The sequence below is a fragment of the Pelodiscus sinensis genome, chromosome 17 (genome assembly GCF_049634645.1).
Source record: "Pelodiscus sinensis isolate JC-2024 chromosome 17, ASM4963464v1, whole genome shotgun sequence".
NCBI classification, from domain to species: Eukaryota; Metazoa; Chordata; order Testudines; family Trionychidae; genus Pelodiscus; species Pelodiscus sinensis.
This window is the reverse complement of record NC_134727.1, coordinates 27,771,808-27,787,707: the sequence shown is the minus strand read 5'-3', so window position 1 is coordinate 27,787,707 and position 15,900 is coordinate 27,771,808. Positions and strand designations below refer to the sequence as shown.

The 15,900-nt window shown below is 41.8% G+C and overlaps 1 protein-coding gene across 1 annotated transcript; it reads left to right on the top strand.

Annotated features, from left to right (window-relative positions):
• Positions 1-1,378: 1,378 nt before the first annotated feature.
• Positions 1,379-15,476, top strand: C17H5orf15 (chromosome 17 C5orf15 homolog). Its single transcript, XM_006116068.4, has 3 exons — positions 1,379-1,593; positions 11,958-12,523; positions 13,897-15,476. The coding sequence occupies exons 1-3, from the start codon at positions 1,470-1,472 to the stop codon at positions 14,026-14,028; spliced, it is 822 nt and encodes a 273-aa protein (XP_006116130.2). The 5' UTR covers positions 1,379-1,469; the 3' UTR covers positions 14,029-15,476.
• Positions 15,477-15,900: the final 424 nt, after the last annotated feature.

The window sequence follows — 15,900 nt, the reverse complement described above, 5'->3', positions numbered from 1 at the left end:
CTTTGCCTTTCTAATCTTGCCCCTGCATTCCCGTGTTGCTTGCCTATATTCATCCTTTGTTAGTTGTCCTAGTTTCCATTTTTTATATGACTCCTTTTTTATTTTGAGATCATGCAAGATCTCCTTGTTAAGCCAAGCTGGTCTTTTGCCATTTATACATCTAATATGCTATTTACATGTAACAGTTAGTGAAGACTGTAAGGCTGAGTGTTACTTGCTTAGTTCAAGGGGAAAGTAGTGAATTTGCTTTCAGTATGTGTAGACTCAATATAAAGTTGTTTTGTTTTATAAAGCTTCGGGGGCTTGCTTCTGTTTCTCAACATAGCCTGTGTTTCTCTTCACTCTCTCCAGTTCCTTCTTCTGTTTGTGTGGAGGGATCACTTCAAAAACCTGCACAGGAACCTTTTAGATTAAAACAGCTGTGCTGTCCTTTGATTACAGTGCCTCAGCTGTCTGCTGATTTTTTTTACTCTGCAAATCTATCCCTAGCATTGGCGAGATGAGGGTTGTAAAAGGTGCAATGTAAAATTAGGGCCTCAGTCCTGCAGTGACTTAGCATACCCGTATGCGTAACTTTGTGCTCAGGTGACCTCTCCTTCCTGCAGCTCAGCCCTTATTGGCAAGGGAAGGGCAACAGGCTGCATGAATCTCTCCTTGCTCCCCCCAAGTCTACCCCTGCAGCCTGTGAGCTACAAGCATGAGGACGCTCCCTCTGTCCAGCTGGGCTGGGACAGCCCCTTTTTAAGCCCCGTCCTATCCACCCTTATTTTTTTGGCATTTGTCTTGTTTGCTTTTGCTAACTGGATCAGCGGAGTGCAGGAGAGTGTGTGTGTGGGGGGGGGGGGGGGAGGAGTATTACTGACCTGGGCCAGCCCTACACTGGGCACAATGCCCGGGGGGGGGGGAGAGGCGAGAATACTGAGCCCCGGCCCACGTGCTGTCCCCTTTCCCTTTGAAAGATACCGTCACACCGGTGAGAACGGGAAGGGAGCAGCCCCACAGGCCAGCTGGCAGCGTGGACGGGGAGGGGAGAGCGGACACTTACAACCTCGGAAAGGCACAACTCTGTCGGGGCAGCACTAAGATGCACGGAGCGCCAGGATCCTGAGGCGAAGCCCAGGACCAGCTCCCAGACGGCTGCTACAGCCCTCTCGGAGCGGCGGCCGGAGCGCCTACCCCGACGCAAACTCCCTCACAGGCGGGCCGCGCGCGCCACCTAAGAACGGTCCAATCAGCGCCGCGTACTGCCCTGTCTGACACATGCGCACTCGTGGTCCAGCTGCCGTGGCGGAGTCTTCCCGCCCCTTCACACGAAGGCGTGAGGAGGAGTCTACTCCGCGTGCGCCGGGCATGCGTAGCGAGCGTCTGGGGCATACGTCATCGCGGCGGAACCTCACATCCTAGCAACGAACAGGCGGAGCCTCGCCACGTCATTTTTGCGAACCCCCATCACCTCCGCGCCTGCAAAGATGGCTGCTACCAGGGAACGGAGACGGGGCGCAGTGAGAGAGGCGTCTCCGTCGGACTGGGCCTTCGCCCTCCTGCTGCTGCTCGTGAGCCTGGCCCTGTCGGCCTGCACCCAGTTGGACGATGGTGAGCGCTGGCTCAGCCCGCGGAAGAGAGCAGCCTGGGGAAGGCGCTGCCTGGGCTGGGAGGGCGGGGGATAGTGTGAAGGGGGAAACCTGGCGGGGGGGGGCGCTGGGGTCGGAGGTGAGAGGGCCAGAAGCAGGCGCCTGGGAGGGCTGTGGTGGGTAAATGGGACCTTGGGAAGTCACCTGAGTAGAAGTCAGAGAAGGGCTCGAGGTGAAGCGGGGGACCTGTCAGATTTGGGGGGGGGCAGGGGTTGAGGGGGACGTGTCAGGTTTGGGGGGCAGGGGTTGAGTGGGCGCCTTTTCTGTTAACGGAAAAGTGTTTAAGGCGAGGAGACACGTCTCCATTTGTCTCCCTCCACTGTGTCTTCATGAGGAGTTTCTCCCCCACGTCCCGTGCGAAGCCAGTTCTGCATTTCCCTCCTTCCTTCCGCTAAGCCAGGGCTTTAATGTAGCGTTTCTGAATGCCGACGTTTGGCAATCTGCCGTAGGTGCCCTTTTCCGGTAGCCACGTGAGTGGCAAAGAACCCAGGAAGCTGTGTGAATACTACCTGCTGATATTGTCCCGTTGAAATCGGGAGGATTCCTGTTGCTGTTTTCCTTCTAGAGATAGAGGGCTTTATGATGGGAATCCCCCATACCTACTTTTAGGGCAGATTTAACATTTTTTCACAGTATGTTTGGCATACTGTCTGAAACAAAAGGGAAAAAATTATGTAGCACTTCAAAGACTAACAAGATAGTTTATTAGGTGATGACCTTTAATGGGGCAGACCCACTTCTTCAGATCATATTCTGAAAGTGAATTGGCATGACCAGGACTCGACAAATAATACAATCTACTCACCTGTGGCGAGTAGATTGCAACCTGGAAGAGCTGGCTTCGGGCAATCTGTGCATACGCAGAACGATCTGCACATGTGCAGATCACCGGACAGCGTGGCTGGCGAGCAGGGCTCGCCGCGGTTCGGCGAGCCCTGGGCATAACCATATATAAGAAAGGAATACAATGAAGAAAGTAAACAAATTATAAACTAACAAATCAGCTACTAGAACAGAAGGTGGGGGTGAGGAAGAAACAAGGAAGAAGGAACTAGCTTATTGTAAGTCAATAATTGGCTAATCTGGAGTTACTATGAATGTCAAAAGGTGGGGAGGCTGTCTTTGTAATGTGTAAGGTCATTAGCATCTTTATTAAGGCTCATTCGCAACTTGTTGAATTTAAGCAAAAATACAAGTTCTAAAGTCTCCCACTGCAATCAGGTATTAAAATCTCTTTGAAGACAGACACATGTTTTCAGGTCTTTAAGGGAATGGCCAGTTAGTTTGGCCAGTATATTGAACAAACTGCTCAGTCACTTTGCCAAATTATTAATGCCCACAAATCAGCTGTCAGACATCTCCACACAGAAAAACCTGTTAGTCAACATGTTAATCTAACTGGCCATTCCCTTAAAGACCTGTGGCAGGTGTAGGTTCATCTTTTCTGTGTGTTCCCCAGCCAGTGAAGAATGCAGTAAACTCTGCACTTTTTCCTCACTCCCTGATGAAGAAAAACGGCCAGCAATGTTCCTGTAGGAATTGGGGAGGGGAGAGCTTCAGCCCTCCCCTCCCAACCTTACGCTTCTTGGGGTGTGAGAGGCTCAGGGCTGAGAAATCCCCCATGGGTTTGGGAGTGTGCCATCCAGCCTCTTTCACTGCCGATGATTGTCTCTTTTCTGTATGGCTTTCTGAGACGTAATCCCATTCCAGGCACATTCCATCTTCTTGGTAGAACCAAACCTTTACCTTGCTTTAAGTTAAGAGAAAGCTGTACACTGAATTTGGTGATTCTAGCTCTTACCATGGAGGAGGAGTTCTTGAACTAACCGACTCACAGAGAAATGCAAATATATAGTAGGTAGATCACTGAACCAATTCCTGAAGTGCAACTAGGAATATGAAAGTGTAACCATGTACTCAGTTAACTGATGACTCTGGGCTCATCAGTTAATATACACGGTCACACACAGCTGACCGTGTAGCCGAGGCTGAGGTGGTAGGCAGGAGCTGGCTGATACTGAGGCAGCAACACAGGTAGAAATGGGGAGGTGGGAGCTCCTGCGGAAGCACCTCCCTTATGTCTGTTGATGATAGGACAAGAAACAATAGATTTAAATTGCAGCAAGGGAGGTTTAGGTTGGACATTAGGAAAAACTTCCTAACTCAGGGTGACTAAGCACTGGAATAAATTGCCTAGGGAGCCAGTGGACTCTCCAACATTGGAGATATTTAATAGCAGGTTAGAGAGCGGTCAGGGATGATCTAGATCAGGGGTGGGCAATAATTTTTGGTTGGGGGCCACGCCAAGATTTTGGAAAGTGGTCAAGGGCTGCAATTTTCTGTGAAGGTGAGTGTGGGGTTTAGGATGGAAGCAGGGTACAGAAAGATGCACGGGTAAGGGATGGAGGAGCAGGAGATGATGTGAGGTCTGAGAGGGAGTTTAGGTGAAGGAGGGGGTTGTGACCTCGGTCAGGGGATTGTAGTGCAGGGCCTGGGAGGGTGTCTGAGTGCAGGAGAGGATTCTGGCCTGAGGAGAGGTGCAGGAGGGAGTATAAGGTGGAGGGAGTTATGACCTGGGGAGGAGGGGGGGGAAGGTGCAGAAAGTTTGGATGAATTTGGAGGAGGGAGTTGAGATGTGGGAGGGGTAGGCTCTGGCTGGGAGGCACTTACCTAAATATCTCCTGGCCTGCAGCACCCCCAAAGGCAGGCTGGGCTCCCTGCCTTCTGAAGCCCCAGGTCACTTAGAGCTGCAGGCTGTTTCCTCCAATGTGGGTCTCAGCTACTGGAGGGGGAGAGACAGGCTGGGTCAATTCCAGTTGTCTGGCTGTTTCTGGCCAATAGAAGCGGAGAATTGGGCTGGGGACAGGGAGATTGCATGAAGCCTCCCCCTTCCTCCAGAGCAGAGTCTTGCCTGACTGCACTTTAAACCCACGGCAGCTGTGTGCCTGAGAGCCTGGCAGGGTGGTCTGGGGGCCGGATCTGGTAGCTTTGCAGGCTGAATCCGGCTTTTGGGCCATGTTTTGCCCAGCCCTGATCTAGATGGTGCTTGGTCTTGCCAAGAGGGCAAGAGACTGGACTTGACTTCTTGAGGTCCCTTCCAATTCTAGAATTCTATGATTCTTTGTCGTCTTGTGCCCTTGTCACAATCTGTGTTTTCCCAGAGCATGTGATGGTTTTTTCTGTCGCTGCAGTGAGGTCCACCTTTGTATTGGTCTCTCCAAAGAGTCAGCAAGTGAGTCATAGAATCATAGAATACTAGGACTGGAAGGGACCTTGAGAGGTCATCGAGTCAAGCCCCCTGCCCTCATGGCAGGACCAAATATTGTCTAGACCATCCCTGATAGACATTTATCTAACCTACTCTTAAATATCTCCAGAGATGGAGATTCCACAGTCTCCCTGGGCAATTTATTCCAGTGTTTGACCACCCTAACGGTTAGGAACTTTTTCCTAATGTCCAACCTAAACCTTCCTTCCTGCAGTTTAAGCCCATTGCTTTTTGTTCTATCCTCAGAGGCCAAGATGAACAAGTTTTCTCCCTACTCCTTATGACACCCTTTTAGATATCTGAAAATGGCTATCATGTCCCCCTTCAATCTTCTCTTTTCCAAACTAAACAAACCCAATTCCTTCAGTCTTCCCTCATAGGTCATGTTCTCTAGACCTTTAATCATTCTTGTTGCTCTTCTCTGTACCCTCTCCAATTTCTCCACATCTTTCTTGAAATGCGGTGCCCAGAACTGGACACAATACTCCAACTGAGGCCTAACCAGCACAGAGTAGAGCGGAAGAATGACTTCTCGTGTCTTGCTCACAACACACCTGTTAGTGCATCCCAGAATCATGTTTGCTTTCTTTGCAACAGCAACACACTGCTGACTCATATTCAACTTGTGGTCCACTATAACCCCTAGATCCCTTTCTGCCATACTCCTTCCCAGACCGTTGCTTCCCATTCTGTATGTATGAAACTGATTGTTCCTTCCTAAGTGGAGAACTTTGCATTTGTCTTTATTAAACTTCATCCTGTTTACCTAAGACCATTTCTCCAATTTGTCTAGGTCATTTTGAATTATTACCCTATCCTCCAGATTAGTCGCAACCCCTCCCACCTTGGTATCATCTGCAAACTTAATAAGCTTACTTTCTATACCAATATCTAAATCATTGATGAAGATATTGAAGAGAGCCGGTCCCAAAACAGACCCCTGCAGAACCTCACTTGTTATGCCTTTCCAGTAGGATTGTGAACCATTAATAACTACTCTCTGAGTACAGTAATCCAGCCAGTTATGCACCCACATTGTAGTAGCCCCATCTTAGTTGTATTTACCTAGTTTATTGATAAGAATATCATGCGAGACTGTATCAAACGCCTTACTAAAGTCTAGGTATACCACATCCACCGCTTCTCCCTTATCCACAAGACTCGTTATCCTATTAAGGAAAGTTATCAGATTGGTTTGACATGATTTGTTCTTTACAAATCCATGCTGCCTGTTCCCTATCACCTTGCCACATTCCAAGTGTTTACAGATGATTTCTTTAATTACTTGCTTCATTATCTTCCCTGGCACAGAAGTTAAACTAACTGGTCTGTAGTTTCCTGGGTTGTTCTTATTTCCCTTTTTATAAATTGGCACTATATATGCCCTTTTCCAGTCTTCTGGAATCTCTCCTGTCTCCCATTATTTTCCAAAGATGATAGCCAGAGGCTCAGATACCTCCTCTATCAGCTCCTTGAGTATTCTAGGATGCATTTAATCAGTCCCTGGTGACTTGTAGGCACCTAACTTTTCTAAGTGATTTTGACTTGTTCTTTTTTTTTTTTTTTTAAAGTCAAGACAGAAGCAGACTGTGAGGGACTCCAAGAAGATCTTACCAAACTGAGTGATTGGGCAACAAAATGACAAATGAAATTTAATGTGGATAAGTGTAAAGTAATGCACATTGGGAAAAATAACCCCAACTATACGTACAGTATGATGGGGGGCTAATTTGGCTATGAAAAATCAGGAAAGAGATCTTGGAGTTATCGTGGACAGTTCTCTGAAAACTTCCACACAGTGTGCAGCGGTGGTTAAAAAGGCAAATAGGATGCTAGGAATTATTAAGAAAGGGACAGAAAATAAGACCCAGAATATCTTACTGCCCTGTATAAAACTATGGTGCGCTCACATCTTGAATACTGTATACAGATGTGGTCTCCTCACCTCAAAGATATTTTGGCCTTGGAAAGGGTTCAGAAAAGGGCAACTAAAATGATTAGGGGTTTGGAACGGGTCCCAGATGAGAGGTTAAAGCGACTGGGACTTTTCAGTTTAGAAAAGAGGAGACTGAGGGGGGATATGATAGAGGTATATAAAATCATGAGTGGTGTGGAGAGGGCTTATAAAGAAAAGTTATTTATTAGTTCCCTAAATAGAAGAACTAGAAGTCACCAAATGAAATTAATGGGTAGCAGGTTTAAAACTAATAAAAGAAAGTTCTTCTTCACACAGTGTGTAGTCAACCTGTGGAACTCCTTGCCAGAGGAGGCTGTGAAGGCTAGGACTATAATAGAGTTGCGCAAGAGGACTTATCCCTGAGCAGGAGCGTCAGAGTATTTGCGCAAGAAGCACTGATTTCATACAGTAGAACATCAGTGTTCTTGTGCAAATACTCACGGCCAGTGTAGACACAGCCTTAGGCTATACCTAGACAGCGGTCCTATTTTGGGATACCAGAAGTAGCTATTCTGTGTCTTTAAACACTCCTGTTATTTTGAAATTGAAATTATGGTTGCACTATTTTGGCAACCCCGTAACTCTTGTTCCACAATGGTTAAGGGACTTTTCAGAATAGCGCTTTATTTTGAAATTATATCAAAATAAGATATTCAATTTGCATAGCTCAAATTGTGTATTTATTTTGACCTACAGGTGCAGTGTAGATGCACCCTTAGAGAGACATCGTTAGCAGTACATTTCTTTCTGATTTTTTTGTATACTATTGTCACATGTAGTGTAACATTGCAGTTGAAAGTAATTAATGAGCTTTTTTCCATTTTACTGTGTCCAACATTTGTGTATAGTCAGTTCCCCCCCTTCTTTGCATGAAAGAAACCACAAGGGTCAGAGAAAGGTACTTAAAAATAGGAAACAGACCTTCTCAAAAATAGTAGGGGGATTCAAGAGTATCTCATTTTTGAGTAACTGCACATGAATACCTCCTCTGTTGTCCCTCAAAGATACCTACTTGATGTTTCTGGCTCCCAGCAATCTTGTGACTTGGGTGGAGACCTGTGTTTGGTGGGGGGCCAAACTAATCTCTCTTGGTAGGAGGATGGTGGGAAAAGCCCTTCGAGAGGGGTGACATGACACCTTTTACTTCTGGTCATGTGTTCATCTTGCCCCGAGCGTGTTACCTCCAGAGGCGTGGCTAATGGGGGGGTGTCAAGGGTGTGGCTAATGGAGGTCGGGGACATGGCTAACGGGCCAGGGGGCGTGGCTAATGGGGCAACACCAAAAAGTATACAAACCCGCTGTCCATGTAAAGGTCAATACTAATACTTTATTTTCTAAAGGCGGTGAAAAAGGTATCTTGCTCTTTGTAAGTAAAAATGTTTATTCTTAAGGTTAAAAGAATTAAAAAGAAAACATATTCAAAACAATAAAAGTTCCTACATGTGTTCTAAAAGCTTACCAGAGGTCACTGCTCAGTCATATGAGGCTATGATAGGCCAAACTCTTTCCAGCTCTTCTGCAAGGATCAGGGCTTGCATTGGTTAGAAATTCTTGTCTGTTTAGTGGCTCAGAAGTTACTGAATCAGTTTAAACCCAGATATTTACATTAAAAGATTTTCCTGTTGACTTGTGAAGGGGTGGTGGTACTCTGGCAGTGTTTATAACCTGCCAAAGTGATTCACTTTAAATCCCTCCACGCACTGTTTTTAGTTCCTGGTGAAGGTGTGTCAAGAGCTGTCCTTTTGGAGTTAGTGATACTTAAACAAAATACCCAAAGATATTGCATAAGGTTGCAATATTTGTTCTAAAGAGAAGGAAGAATTCTTTTTGTTTTTATTGACTAGATTTCAAGTTGATGGTGCCTCTTTTGTATATCCTTTAAAAGGATATGCAAAAAAATCTAAAAGGAAATGCCTTGCACAATAAGCACAGTTTTATCTTTCCCGTTTTCCTCATATAACACTCCATTAAATGTTTAGTACTTACCAGTATTTTTCTCTTTACAAAAAGTTTAATTTCACTGGCTATACTGAGTTCAGACTTCATCTGAGCGTGTGACCTCTGTGAATGTCCCAATAACTCAACCATTTGGTCTTATTGTAAATTTATATGGTATATGTCTTGGTTGAATGAATCATCCATTCTGATGGAACAATTTGGGAGACTTTGTTTATTGGCTGTGTATGGACAGAGAAGATTAAAATTTATAAGACTTCTTCCTGGTAAGTCTATGTTCAAGCATTTTACGTGTATTAATGATAGCTGGCACTGTAACTGATGACACTGAATATGAAAGATTTTCTGTATGGACAGTCATGTCTTACGTGAATGATTTTGAGGCTAACAGAAAGAAGGCACTGATGGATTTCCTGGCAGAACTGTAGCTTTAGACATGGAGATTGTTTATCTTGGCATCACGTACCAAGTATTTTTTCTGCAAGTAAAAACAAAAAAAAATCTAAAATTATGTAAAATTCTATCGCTATTAGTGAAGGTGGTAGTTAAAGAGTTTATTTTTATTTGATAAATGGTACCTCTGTAATGAAGACTAGATTATTTGTGACTTTCCTTTATTTTAGTTGCTGGAAGGCTCCATGATGTCTAGCTCAACTGGGGTTAGTTGAGGTTTTCCTGTTTTTACAGTCTGTTAAAGCCTATTTCATGTTGGAAAAATTTGCCATTTAAACAAGGAATAGTTTGTTCAGCTTTAGTCCTTTATAAATGTACATGAGTCTGAGCAACTTGATTCATTTAGCATCCATATAATGCTTTATTGATAAGTAATTGGACAAAAATGGCTGGTTGTCTCTGATTCATTACTAGATGTTTTGGATGCCAAAGTTCTTCATTTTCCAACATGCCAAAGAACTAATTGGGAGCTATTAATGAATTATTAATAATCGTAAATGATGATAGTTTTAAAATGTACATTCCTATGTAATTTTCACATGCCAAATTCTTTTTCAAACTGCAGTGCGTAATGTGACTTTTTAAGCATTCTCTGAATGTTTTGGGGTTTTTTTTGTTAGAGATAAAGTGCCGTAAACATATGAGCAGTTTTAGGGTCTGATCCTTCAGAGTTTTGAGAACTTTGATTATTTTGGCCTATTAGTCCCTATGAGCTTTTTTCATTAGGGAAGAAAATAGGAGTTTCTGTTAGGGATACAGGGGCAGCAGTGCGGGGTGGCAGGTGGCTCCCCTGCATGCTCTTCATTTAAAACTCGTACCTGTGGGCTAGGACTGAGCCAGCCTGCTGGTCCAAGTTTTAAATGCAGAGCACATGGGATGTGGGAGAATGGTGTTGCTGTTAACTGTGGCTGCTTATCAGTTAGCCCGGGGTGGGGAACTTTTTTTGGGTTGGGGGCAACTGAACCACAGAAAAATCAGTAGGGGGCCACACACAAGTGAGAAACAAACAAAACCAAAAACAAATCCTCACCGATGTGGCACCCAACTGAGAAGGAGAACAACGCTCCCTACATTCTTCTCCCACACTAGAGCCTAGGAGGCCCAGCCTAGTAGATTTTCTGTGCTCCAGCCCTGCAGTGGCGCAGAGGGGGAGAGGGAGAGAGGGAGAAGGGGACTGGAGCGAGCAGGGGACTGGAGCGAGCACCAGCACAGGCTCTCCAGTGCAGGGGGGCGGGGGGGAGGGAAGTCTGCCTTGGGGGCTGGATTCAGGCAATTGAGGGGCCTCATCCAGCCCCTGGGCCTGAAGTTCCCCACCCTGAGTTAGCTGGTTAACTGAGTAACCATTACGATCCCCAATTTTTGCATTTTCTGTACAATCCAGGACCCCGCTTTGTCTTTTTATTCTTATCCTGTTTTTATGCAACACACTGCAAAATTGTCCCAGTCTTACAGAGATAATGTCATAGTATTTTGTTCTCCTGGATGGACTGTTCTGCAATATCACTCACTTCTGAGTACTTCCAATTCTCCACTAGAATGACGTGCATGGTGCATGCTACAGGTTGGACTTCCCTGATCCTGCACCCTTGGGATGTGACTGGTTCCCAATGAGGGATTTTGCCACACCTGGGGAGGTCATTTTGTTACTGTCCATATTCCCTTCAGTATCATGAGACAAACTGAAAATAAAGACATTCAATGGTTAATGCTGGTTTCAGTAATTTGCACTTGTGGAAAGAATAGTTTGATCTGCAGATAGTGTCAGGCTGAGCATTCAAGTTCCTGGTTTCTCTTGGTTCACGTGAATCTCTTAACATGACTTATTGAAACTAAATCAGTTTCTCACTTTAGAGGTGAAAAGGGATTTCTGACATTGATTTGGTTTTAGTTCTGTTGGGAATAAATATTTGAAATTTGTTTTAAAAAGTGATTTAATATTGAGAACTTTTCTAAATACCAGTCCAAAGCAGCATTCCCTGTAAACTCTGAGTGCACTTGGGCAACTACCCAGAAGAGATTCAAATGCCAGCCACCTGATAAGCAGAGCGCCCAAAGCTGGCATCATGCGTTTCTATTGGTGGTACACATCTGCACATGTCTTGATGCACATAACAAAATTTATTCTGCTCATGGATGGAAAAAGTTAGAGGGAACATTGGTCCAGCATGAATTTGTAAATGCATCTACATCTAATTTGCCAACAGTTGTGACTTCTATGGCAGATTGGGAAAGTTTATCTGCCAGATTATCTCCATCCAAATAAATAAATTAGAATTTTTTTCAGAAGAGGCATGAATGTAGTATTTGAAAATATAACATTTTTAGGGTGATGTTTATTTAAATCTGATGGTTTATATATTGCAAGAATTGTCAACTCTATAATGAGATCTTTTACCTTTGTAAAACAATGCATAGTAACCATAACTTATATTTCAAGTCACTAAATGATTTAACATACTAGTGTATCACATTTTATGGTCCCTGTTCCATTATTCTCAGTTGTGAACTGGCAGGATTGTATACACTGGCTTAAAAATGCATAATATTGCTGCTCTCCAAAGTGGGTGTAGTCCATTGAAGTAAGAATTCCTTGTAAATTAAATCAAGAGATTTAGAGAGTAATGTTTGTATGCAAATCTAAAGAACAACAAACAGAATAAATGTCTTTTCTTCTTTTCCCTAACTACTGCAGATGCTTCTAAAAATGACAGTGCAGTGCTAAATACATCTCATATTCCAGCAGTCAATCTGCCCAATTCAGTAACTTCAACAAAAAAAGAAATGCTCTCAACAACTCTTAAGGCCAATAATATTGTCACACGCGGACCAGCGACTGAGAAGGATGAGTCAGCCTTATCTGTTACAGCTCATTCCACATCTGTTAGCCCCATTTCACAAGTGGAGGTGGATGCTTCTGAAGATACTAAAATTGAGGAAGAGGGTCTCCTAACAGACTTCAAAGATATATCGAATAGTTCACCACCAACAGCAAAAGAAACTATGGAATCTGATGGACAGGATGACTATGGCCATTATGAGATGACATCCAATTCTAGATATAATACAGACCTGGATTTGCGAGAAGATGAGGAGACTGATACCTTTGACAGCTACAGTGAGCATGTGAAATCTCTTGATGCCAAGATAAAGGACTCTGTCTCAGAATTGGAAGAAGAAGACACCCATTTCTTTTTCCACTTGGTTATTATTGCCTTCTTAGTAGCTGTAGTTTATATCACATATCATAATAAGAGAAAGGTACGTATATCCTGAAAGGAAGACACAAAATTCCTCTTTAATATTTCAAGAATTGGCTTTGAAACATGGAAAAACTTTTTTATAAAAACTACTTGGTTGTGCTAATGGTCTAAGTACATTTACAAACAGTATTCTGTTTTGTGACCTTAATATGCAGGTCATTAATATCCGTACAAAGAAGAAAGCTCACTTAGAAATACAGTACAAGTATTTTAGGTTGGGTAAAAATCAATTAAATGATAACACCAGGAATCAGTTGAGTAATATGCTGTGATGGAATACATGATTTCTAGAAATAAGATCAAGGGAATTTTGAATGAAGGTGATTGATTGAACTAATTTTGGGTCTGCACGGGATTATATACCGCAATTTAAGGAAAACTTAATCTTTAGTAAAGCGGGACTGTTTCAGAGATATATTGGTAATGCTTACAATTGAGACCATTTTGAACTGTAGATATGCCTAGGATTTAACCCTTGCACTATCACAACTTGATAATTAACATGTTGTATTAGTTGTTAGAACTGCAAAAAAAGGTATTTCTGACTATAGATAATTGATGATAAAATCACACTTCCACTGAAATATTTTTCTCCAGTCTAATAAGAGCTGTCTTAATTCAGAATCTACAAATCATATAACATGACACACAAGTTAAACATAAAATGTGAGCTATTTTCTTAATGTAATGATCCAAGAAGTTTAGATTTATTTCTTCTCCTTTGCTCTTTTTCTTTATCCCTTTACTAAATTTTAATTATTTAGCCCTAAGTTTTATTGGCTCTGAAACTAACATGGGTAATTTATAACACATTATTTGCCAAAAATAATTGAATATGGATACAATTTTTAAAAATGCCCCTGACACTTTTTTGAAAATAGCACTTGAACTAAGGAACTTTTTATCTTGGTTGTCTGATCAGGGGATTTCTGTCTTCACAATTCTCATGGCTACAGCTTGATGCTTAGAATCTGCAGACTTTGCTTGGGTTACCATTGCATGCTCATTCATTGCTGGAGTGTAGCAACAGAAAATACTCTAGCACTGAAATTCCAGCAGTTGTTTCACTTCTGAAAGCTTGTATGCTATTAATATTGATGCTTTAACACAGGTGAAGCTCCATAATGGCAAAACAAATTGTGGGAGAAGTTCTTGGTGTGGGCAAGACCTGGGTTAGTAACAAGTGGATTGAGAGTGGGGGGGAATACTTCAAGAGTACAGGTTGCTAGCATTGTGAATTTTAGCAACTGTCCTGTTGGTAGCTCTGGATATTGCTGTGTGATTGCAAACGTAGCTCTTACCTTAGACAAAAAGTGAAACATTTGCATCATGTTGTAATTTCATCTGTATCAAAATTGTGTTTGCTTCCAGATCTTCTTGTTGGTCCAGAGCCGAAGGTGGCGTGATGGTCTTTGCTCCAGAACAGTGGAATATCATCGTTTAGATCAAAATGTTAATGAAGCAATGCCTTCACTGAAGATAACAAATGATTACATTTTTTAAAAGCAGCAATTTGATGTATTAGTCATTTTCTTTGCCTGACTTTATATAAAATGTGCAGAGTCTGCTATAAAGAATTTGTGTTGAAATGCGAGATCTCTTGCCTGGATAGGTTTGAGATAGAAGCTCTTGTAAGATACAAGGCATGTAGTATTAGCATTTTAATTCTTAGTCAACAGTTAAGTTTCAAATCACATGTACAGGAACTAGATTTAATCAGTTTATTTCACTTTTTTCTTGTGTTTCATTTTGTGCTTCCGTTCCTTCTGGCTAGAGCAGTGCCAACATAGCTAATATAAAAATATGGGATAAAACATTTTAGATCTAATAAATTGAGTCTGCGATAACTGAATCAGATCAATGGTCCTTTTCTGCAAATCAGTTATATGGCTCATAAATCCTGTTTTACTTTTTTTGGAATTATTTTTGGAATTTTTTTTGAATAATATATAACTGGCACAGTGCTGCAAAAATTTCATCTAGCTATCTTTTGGCTAACTTAGGCTCTTATGCTAGGCTACTAATGAGTCAAACTTTATACTGATACTCTTCTCTAGATGCTTTTCTCCATAAAGTATTTTAAAATACTTATGTAGCAAGGATGACTTGATTTCAAGTTATGCTTTAAATTTGAAATATCACAGGTTTGTGTGAAAATATTGCTGCTTCTTGATTGCCCAAGATTTACTATAACTACACTTATGGAAACTTCATTATCTTTTAAAGATTTAGTGAACTAAAAATAAGCTTCATAGTATAATTTATAAAATATATCTAGCAGGTAAATGCAACAAAAACTTCCCCTAAATGTTAAGGCAGTTGTGGTATGCAATTGTGTGGTTTCTTCTTGACTACAAACATGTTAGGTCTGGGAATGAAAGTAATTAATTTTTTACATTATCCTAACTCATTGGCAGGTGGGGTAGAAATTAAAAGCATCTGGATAGTCATGGTCTCTGAACAACATTGCATCCTTTAATTCTGTCAATTTTTACACGTGAATTAGGTGTACAGCAAGTTATTGGTATGCTGAATTTTTTTTAACCTTGCTCTATGCAGTTCAACTAATTGTTTTTCCACGAGTTGTAAAATATACAATTTCATAGTTTCAATTTTTGTATATTGTTTGATTTATTTTTCAGAGATGATAAATATGTAAATAATGGTGAAATAGAACTACAATTAAGACTTGGTATTCAAGTGATAATGTACTGTTTTGAAAATAGTCAAAGCTTTACAGATGTTAGCATGAGAAGAGTTGTGATGGCATGATATTAGTGAAATAGTTCAACTTCTGAATTCTTAGTTACATGCTTTCTTTTGAATAACCATAAGAAAGTGAAGCATAAACAATATGCCAGAACTGTTTTCTTGCAGTAATTTTTATCATATTTGGACTTGTATCTCATAATATTTTGAATAATGTTTTTAAAATAAATGGGGAGAATATAGCTTCTGTCTTCATAATTTGATCAGTTCTTTAATATTTTCATGTTAAACTATTCATTTTTATTGGAATATGCTATTTGTTTTCTATTTAGGATTGAACAGCGCATTGCAAACTATTTTTTGAGTCTCAAAACAACTGTTTTTGCCATTCTTGTGGATTCACCCTGTGTAGAATACTCTCTCATTAAATAGGCCTTGTATAATGTGACAAGCTATTTGCACTTACCAGCACCTTTGCTACTATTCATCTCAACCCGGTTTAGTAAAGGAGTCAGGTTTTCAATTCATGTCACCTTGCACAGGATCACTTAATTTTTTTTACAGTAGGAATGTAAAAATAACAAATTAGAAAAATGGTCAGGTGGGTTATTTTTAATCCATTTTTACCCTACTGTATAGACTATTGGGGGAGGGAGAAGTGGGAGG

What these genes read in the sequence shown, in the direction of transcription:
- C17H5orf15 (XM_006116068.4), top strand. Translation starts at nt 1,470, where the DNA reads ATGGCTGCTACCAGGGAACGGAGACGGGGCGCAGTGAGAGAGGCGTCT. An exon ending in CTGCACCCAGTTGGACGATG is followed by an intron (nt 1,594 to 11,957) that starts GTGAGCGCTGGC and finishes TAACTACTGCAG; the next exon opens with ATGCTTCTAAAAATGACAGT. An exon ending in CATATCATAATAAGAGAAAG is followed by an intron (nt 12,524 to 13,896) that starts GTACGTATATCC and finishes GTTTGCTTCCAG; the next exon opens with ATCTTCTTGTTGGTCCAGAG.